General features: G+C 43.8%; 1 protein-coding gene across 1 annotated transcript in view; it reads left to right on the top strand.

The window, feature by feature from the left end:
* Window positions 1-8492, top strand: part of LOC122564592 (exonuclease mut-7 homolog) — a 125810-nt gene that overhangs the window by 35754 nt on the left and 81564 nt on the right. The window contains exons 3-4 of the mRNA XM_043719680.1: window positions 3835-4014; window positions 5232-5396. Coding sequence (XP_043575615.1) covers window positions 3898-4014; window positions 5232-5396 — 282 coding nt within the window. The 5' untranslated portion in view covers window positions 3835-3897. The remainder of the gene's footprint in view (window positions 1-3834; window positions 4015-5231; window positions 5397-8492) is intronic.

Below are 8492 nucleotides of genomic sequence, written 5' to 3'. Positions count from 1 at the left end.
GGAATATCCTCCCTCAGCACAGCTATAATGCTATCGCTTATCAAAAATGTCACATTCCCTCCTCTCTTGCCTCCCTTTCTATCCTTCCTGTAGCATTTGTATCCTGGAACATTAAGCTGCCAGTCCTGCCCATCCCTGAGCCATGTTTCTGTAATTGTTATGATATCCCAGTCCCATGTTCCTGACCATGCCCTGAGTTCATCTGCCTACTCTGTTAGACCCCTTGCATTGAAATAAATGCAGTTTAATTTATTAGTCCTACCTTCTCCCTGCCTGTCTTGTTTGACTCACTTCTGTTCTCAACTGTACTAGTGTCAGATTGATCTCTTTCATCGCTATCTCCCTGTGTCCCTGCCCCCCACCTTGTTTAAATCCTCCCGAGCACCTCGAGGAAATCTCCCTGTCAGTATATTAGTCCCCTTCCAATTTAGAAGAATACAGCGCAGTACAGGCCCTTTGGCCCTCGATGAATTTAGGTGCAATCCGTCCTTGCACAGGTCACTTCTACCCCAAAACAGCTTCCAAAGATCCAAACTGTGAATCCTTCTCCCATACACCAGCTCGTCTGTCATGCATTCATTTGCTCTATCCTCCTATTCCTGCTCTCACTAGCTCTTAGTACTTGGAGTAATCCAGATATTACTGCTCTTGAGGACCTTCTTTTTAAATTCCTGCCTAACTCTCTGTAATCTCCCTTCAGGATCTCAACCTTTTTCCTTCCTATATTGTTGGTTCCAATGTGTACAATGACCTCCTGCTGGCTCCTCTCCCCCTTGAGAACATTCTGCACTCTCTCTGAGACATCATTGAATCTGGCACGAGGGAAGCAACACACCATTCTGATTTTTCACTGCTGGCCACAGGAACGTCTGTCTGTACTCAGACTAGAGAGTCTCCTAACACAATTGATCTCTTGGAACTCGACATACCCTTCATTGCATTAGAGCCAGTCTCTATACCAGAAACTTGGCTGTTTGAACTACCTTCCCCTGAGAATCCATCACCCCCTACCTTTTCCAAAACAGCATACTTATTTGAAATAGGGATATCCACAGAAGACTCCTGCACTAACCGCCTATCTCTCTAACCTTTCCTGGGGTTAACCCATCTATGTGTCTGTATCTGTGACTTTTCCCCCTTCCTATAACTGCCATCCATCACATCCCCTTGCTCTTGTAAATTCCTCATTGTTTCTAACTGTCTCTCCAACTGATCTATTCGATCTGATAGGATTTGCAACCAACGGCATTTATTGCAGATATAATCCTCAGTAACGCGTAAACTCTCCCTAAACTCCCAAACCCGAGAAGAAGAGCATATCACTCTACTAAAGGCATTTTGCTCCTTCACGATCTACAGACCCAGAAAATAACACCGTCTTATTCCTCTACAAAACACTGCCCCAGATTTAATTAATAGTTATGGCGTATATTTTAAGTTTAATCAAGAGACATATCTCAATAAAACATATAATCTCTCTGAGGTTTGTATGATTAGGGATTTCTCTCTGTTTGGGATTTGAGAGATTGGGATTTCTCTCTCTCTCTTTCACTGGTTTGTGTTAAGTTAAAAAATCACACAACACCAGGTTATAGTCCAACAGGTTTAATTGGAAGCACTAGCTTTCGGAGCGCTGCTCCTTCATTTTGTGGTTGTGGAGTACACAGTTTAAGATACAGAACTTATCGCAAAAGTTTACAGTGTGATATAACTGAAATTATACGTTGAAAAGTACCTTGATCGTTTGTTAAGTCTCTCATCTGTTAGATTGACCATGTTAGTTTCACTTCTTCCATATGTAAATTGCAAAACTTTTTTTTAAGCGTTCCATTCTCAGGTGAACTTTAACAATTGGTGTCAGCCCAGATAAAGTGTTGAAGGTGTTAGCCCCCTGTGTGTTGCTGTCTGTGCCATAATATTCAGACTGATTCTAATCTAAAAAATGAATTAACAGAATCTTACAAGAATTCATGCAGTTTTTGAGCAAAGTACAATGTAACTCTGCAAGTATAAAATCACTCCGCAAACATATGTGTGCATGTGGGTTTGTGTGTGTGGGGTGGGTGGTTGAGTGTCTGTGAGTGAGAGTGTATATGTGTGTGTGTGAGAGTGTAAAGGTGTCTAAGTCTGTGAGAGGGTGCGTGTGGGAGTGTGTGTGTGTATAGGAGTGTCTGTGTGTGTATACGAGTGTCTGCGTGCATGTGTGTGTGTGTGGTGTGCAATGAGGTCACCTGTAGTGTGACATGAACCCAAGGTCCCGGTTGAGGCTCTCCCGATGGGTACCGATCTTAACTATTAGCCTCTGCTCGGCCAATTTTCGCTGCTGCCTGTCCCGATGTCCACCTTGGAGGATGGTCACCTGAAGGTCCAAGATCGAATGTCCTGGACCGCTGAAGTGTTCCCCAACTGGGAGGGAACACTCCTGTCTGTTGATTGTTCTGCGGCGCCCATTCATCCGTTGCCGTGGCCTCTGCTCGGTTTCACCAATGTACCATGCCTCATGAAATGGTACATGTAATGGTGGTATCTATGTCCACACTCTGACATGACAGGGTTGTATGGAGTTGTCCTGAAAGTTAGGCAGTTTGCTCCGAACAGTGATCTGTTTGAAGTTTGGTGCTTGTTTAAAGGCAAGCAGTGGAGGTGTGGGGAAGGTCTTGGCCAGGTGCTCATCCTCGTTGATAATGTGTTGCAGGCTGCGAAGAACATGGCGTACTTTGCTCAAAAACTGCATGAATCCATGTAAGTTTCTGTTAATTCATTTTTTAGATTAGAATCAATCTAAACATTATGACACAGACAGCAACACACAGTGGTCTAACACCTTCAACACCTTATCTCGGCTGACACCAATTGTTAAAGTTCATCTGAGAATGTAACTTATATAAAAAATGTTTTGCGATTTACATATGTAAGAAGTGAAACCAACATGGTCATTCTTACAGATGAGAGACTTAACAAACAATCAAGGAATTTTTCAATGCATAATTTCAGTTACATCACACTGTAAACTTTTGCTCTGTGTATCTTACAACTGTACACTCCACAAACACCTGATGAAGGAGCAGCGCTCTGAAAGCTAGTGCTTCCAATTAAACCTGTTGGACTATAACCTGGTGTTGTGTGATTATTAACTTTGTACACCCCAGTCCAACACCAGCATCTCCAAATCTGGTTTGTGTAAGTGGGAATTTCTGCCTCAGACACTGGAGTGAGCTCTTGTTAATGACTATTTATTGGTTATATTAATGTCGAAATTTAATAATTAGTGAAAAAAAACCATGCAAGAATGTAATTACTTTCACGGTGGACATTTTAGGATCATCAGCTGTGTAAGCATCGCTATGTTACACTTATATCCTCAGCACGTCCGCTCCTGCTCCTCTGCTCTCTTAGTGCACACACTGCCTATTTTGATTGCAGGAAGGTAGTTAGCGAGTGTGAGTGTCTCACTTGTCCCTGTTCTTTGTTTCCTTACAGTCTGCTGGGAAGGGAAGTTTGAAGGAACATGGCCCTTGCAAAGCAGCTCCCTAAAAGCGTCTGTCTACCCTGTAAATGCCAGGCACTGAAAGCATCTTTTGTCTGTGGTGGTGCAGGGCATTGTGACATTTTGCATGTTTACGGGATAATTAATGCAGACAATTGCCTTTTCACAGGCTGCTGTTGCGGTGAAATGAAGTGTTAAGGAATCTGGATTGCTGTACACTGTCACAGCAAGTGGGATGGGGGACAGAGAGCAACAGTTACCTCACTGAATAAATTAGCAGTCTCCTTTTGTCTACTTGCCGATTAGGGGCCTCCCTCTTTTTGTTCACCCTCCCTTTGTCTCCCCAGCTCCCAGAAGCAGCGAGGCGAGGATTTGCTTCTCTCACTGACCCACTGGAAGGGCTCCTGGTCATGTTGGAGAACTGCCATGACTGGAGGAACTGGAGGAAGGGAAAGCCACAGTCCCTGGCACATTACATCATCGACCAGTTCTGCAATTGGATCAAAGACGATGGCAGAGTCCAGCAGGTTGGCAAATGCGTAAACAATCCAGCACTTTGCATTGTGCCCTGCCCTGAACACTCAATCATTAGGAGTTTTAATGTCAGTGGGTTGAGGGAAGTGGTTAACATTGTAACTTACTGTTCAATTATCTAAAGGAAACGCGTCAGACTTGACAGAAAAATACTGAATTTGTGAGCCATTGTGGTTCCCTTAATGCATTTCTTCTGGTAGCTTCAGAAAGAAATTCACCATTTTTAAAATAAATCTATCCCTTTGTCTGCCTTTCCCTGTTTGTCTTTGAACATCCGTTTAAGGAAGAGTTCTGCTTTCATATGTAGCGTCCGCTGGTTGTCTGGGTAAATAACTTCCCTAGGGGTAAACAAGTCAACTGCAAAGGGAAGACAATGTCCTATACCAAAGTAACATTAGTGATCTGAAAATGTGTTGCTGGAAAAGCGCAGCAGGTCAGGGAGCATCCAGGGAACAGGAGAATCGACGTTTCGGGCATTCCTGAAGAAGGGCTTATGCCCGAAACGTCGATTCTCCTGTTCCCTGGATGCTGCCTGACCTGCTGCGCTTTTCCAGCAACACATTTTCAGCTCTGATCTCCAGCATCTGCAGACCTCACTTTCTCCTCTAACATTAGTGATCTTCTGTTTAACATTCCCATGGCTTTGCCCTCAGTCCCACACATCTTTGTAAATCTTCCTGCCTTTTAAGACTCAGAGACATATTTCATTTCAGTGACTTTGGTTTCATCTCTCCTCCTGTCAGCCTATGAATGATAGTCAAAAGAACAGAAATTTTCAGCAATTAAACTGCACCCCAAAACTTAGCAATTTATGAAACCATTTTAATAATTCTAACCAATGACAATAAATGATTGTGAGAAAGTTCTGTTCAGTTTTTTTTATTTATTCATTCAAAACCTGTAAGTATTTTTGATATAGCTAACATTTATTGCCCACCCTAATTGCACTTAAAAATGTGATGGTGAACTACTGCCTTGAATTCAGTCTGTTGTAGAGGTTCTGATTAAACAGAGTGTCTTGCTCAGCTATTTCAGAAGGTAGTTCAGTGTTGGTCGCGTTACTGTAGGACTAGAATTAAATGTAGGCCAGACCGACTCAGAGTGGCAGATTTCCTTCCTTCACAATTATTAGTGAATCAATGGGGGTTTTTACTGCTCGTGGTATTTCTATGATTATTGTTCTTGGCACCAGCTTTTTGTTTTTAAACAGATCTTGAAGTCAGCCAAGCTGCAAGCGAGAGTGTTCTCTTTGCTCACGGAGGTTCCTGCAAACATGCTGGATCAGCTGGCCAGCCTGTATGAAGTGGACAAGGCTGACAAATCCTCCCAACTTGGTCTGATCAATAATCTATGCATCAAGGGCAAATACAAAGAGGTGAGATTTATCCTGGACTACAGAGGAATCTCGATTATCCAGCATTCGATTAACTGAATTTTCGATTCTCTGAACAAGATGACAAGGTCCCAATGCTTGGCTGACTGTGTTATTCGGCGTTCGATTAACCAAACAAAATACTCTCCACCCGTCTCCTTTGGATAATCGAGGTTCCTCTCTGTACTATTTGTGAGGGAAACTCAGTTGAGTTTTTGGGCTTCCACAACTGTGCAGCACAGTGGCTCAATGGCTAGCATTACTACTTCACATCGCTAGAGACTTGGGTTTGATTCCAGCCTTGGGTGACTGTCTGGGTGGATTTTGCATGTTCTCCACATGTTTCCTCCAGGTGCTCTGCTTTTCTCCCACAGTCCAAAGATGTGCAGATTAAGGTGGATTAGCCATGCTAAATTGCCCATAGTGTCTAGGGATATGTAGGCTGGGTGGATTAGCCATGGGAAATGCAAGGTTGGGGGATAAGGTAGGATAGTAAGTATGGATAGGATGCTGTTTGGAGGTTTGGTGCAGACTCATAGAATCCCTCCAGTGTGGAAGCAGGCCATTCGGCCTAGCATATCCACACTGATTTTCCGAAGCGCATGCGGCCCTATCCCTGCAAGTCTACATTCCCTTGATTCTTTGAATACTAAGAAAACCTGTGCTGACAACCGGAAGTGGCAGATACAAATCACTATAAATGCCGGAGGAAACATCACAGAAGCGCTTCACAGGAGGCTCCCAAGCACTGAGGATGTCACCTAGACAGGGGATGAAACGTCTGCAACACAAATTCCCAGCTCAGCGAACAGAACCACAACAACGAGCACCCGAGCTACAAATCTTCTCACAAACTTTGAATATTAAGAAAACCTGTGCTTTGTTGTAGGAAGTGATACTTTCCACAATGTGTTGTTTAACAGTATGCTAATATTCAGTAATATTATTTCTCTTTCCTGGCTGGGTATGTTCAGCTAGACAGTTCCCCATTTCACATCAGAATAGTGTGTATGCAGTCTCTTCCAGTTGCATTCAATAATTTGCCTGAACAATATTGTGTGATGCAGCTTATATCTTGTGCAGCTTATATTTTGCTGGAGTCACCAGCGGTGTCTTCATGACTGAGTGGAAAGATCAGCCCTTTCAGTCAGTGCCTGGACATGCTGTAATCCCCATTGCCTTTGCCAAGGCGCTAAGTAGCCATGTTTGAGTGCATAGTAGAACTTTTCTTTTACCTGTAATGTTGAATCCAGTCAGAAGCTTTTCTACATTTTCCCTCCAGTGTGCATCTGCTCAGAGGGTCGAACGTTTTAGTTTCGGTGGCATTGGCACTTTATCATCTCCTTTTCAATTCAAATTATGGAGATAGCCTGGCTGCTTGTGGATCATTTGAAAGCTCAAAACTGAGGGGAGAGCCAGCATACTGAGTGTTGCTGCGTCTGTGATATTTCCAAAGTACTATCTGAGTAAGCCAAGCTGTGCCGGGGAGAATAGGGGGATGATTGACAGGGGAGCTAGTGTGTCACGGTCATCTGCTGCACTTCAGGGTCTGAAAGGGTGTCTGGTTGCAACTGAATGAGACTCTCCATCTCTTTCTATACATTCCTGTGAGAAGAAAAGAGTCTGTTGTCACTGTCAGCTCTCGGAGAGGGGAAAGAGGCTATTGTCACATGAGCAGGGCAGCCTGGCAGGCAGGGCATGGTTCACTGCCCCATGATATCGCTGAGTCTGCCGAGAATCTACATTCAGGCCTTGTCAGTTTTGATTTGAGGGTATCACAATGCAATTAGTTGTGATATTTCATAGCCAGCAGTGGTGACCTCCCCCTGGACTCAATGCTCAGCATTGTGTGCTGGAGCTGGGATCGTTAGTCAATGCTGCATTGCCCTGACCTACCGAACCCTAAGGGGAAGAGAACACAAAAGCCTTTCTCATGTCCCTGCTCCTGCCCTGCTTTTGTGAGTCACCAAAAGGAGAAAAGTATCTTAGTTTGACCCAAGTGTTTTCTTTACTGTGATTTTTTTATGTACGCTGGGAATGTATTCACAAATGTTATTAATAGAACAGGAAAATCTGGCAGCATGTGCTGAAAGACCCCATCAGTTATTTTGCTTTGGTTATATCTGCATCCCGTTTACATTCCAATCTGTCAGAGCTGGGCCATTAACCCTTAACGCAGTGTGCATTCCAACCTTTGTCTCTGGCACTGTGAGAATCATCTCGTATGTTTTCGGGGAATGTTCATTAACTCTTTGGAGTGGAAACATTTTTTGTGACATTTTGTAATTAATACTACTGTCCAAGATTATTACAAAAGGTTTTGACAGAGCAGTTAAGAGGAGACTGGAAAGTGGCAAGTGACAAGGGCACACTGGCTGGCAGAGGAATCAGAGAGGAGGTGAGAAAAACAAATGTGTTAATGCAGCAGCTGGTTATGATCCGGGAGCACTGTCAGAATGAATTGGAAAGTAAATTCAATAGTACCTTGAACGAGAATTGAACAGTCATCGGAGTAAAGGATAAATTTTCAGAAAAATGGGGAAGAGCAGAGGAATGGGATCAGTTAGGTAGCTCTTTCAAAGATTTTTCTCACAGGTGCAGTGTCTTGCACTATCTTGTATAATTCAGTGTGGCCTGGCCTAGACCATGTTGAGTTACCTGGATTGAGTTACCTGGTATGACAGCCCTTGTTAGCCCTGTTTCTCCCCTAGAAGAATGGGAAACATCATAAAATTGCACAGTATAGACAGCGGAGGATGAGACCATTTGGTCCAGCAGTTCTTTCCTGGTGGTTATGCCAAACACCAGCCTTTTCCCAATACACTCTTCCGCGACTCCGTTTTCCCTGGGTTACAACAATGCTGTCTGCTTCAAGCCATCCAGAATTTGAATTGGTTGATTTATTGTCGGGTGTACCTAAGTACAGTGAAAGGCTTTGTTTCAGGGGGCAGGATGGGAGGAGGTGTAGTCCAGGTAGCTGTGGGAGTCGGTTGGTTTGTAGTAGATGTCCGTGTTGATTCGGTCGCCTGAGATAGAAACAGAAAGGTCTAGGAAGGGGAGGGAGGAGTCCGAGACTGTCCAGGTGAATTTGAGGTCGGG

Source organism: Chiloscyllium plagiosum, chromosome 30 (assembly GCF_004010195.1).
Source record: "Chiloscyllium plagiosum isolate BGI_BamShark_2017 chromosome 30, ASM401019v2, whole genome shotgun sequence".
Classification (NCBI taxonomy): domain Eukaryota; kingdom Metazoa; phylum Chordata; class Chondrichthyes; order Orectolobiformes; family Hemiscylliidae; genus Chiloscyllium; species Chiloscyllium plagiosum.
Note: the sequence above shows the minus strand (reverse complement) of the source record. Positions and strands in the feature narration are given on the sequence as shown.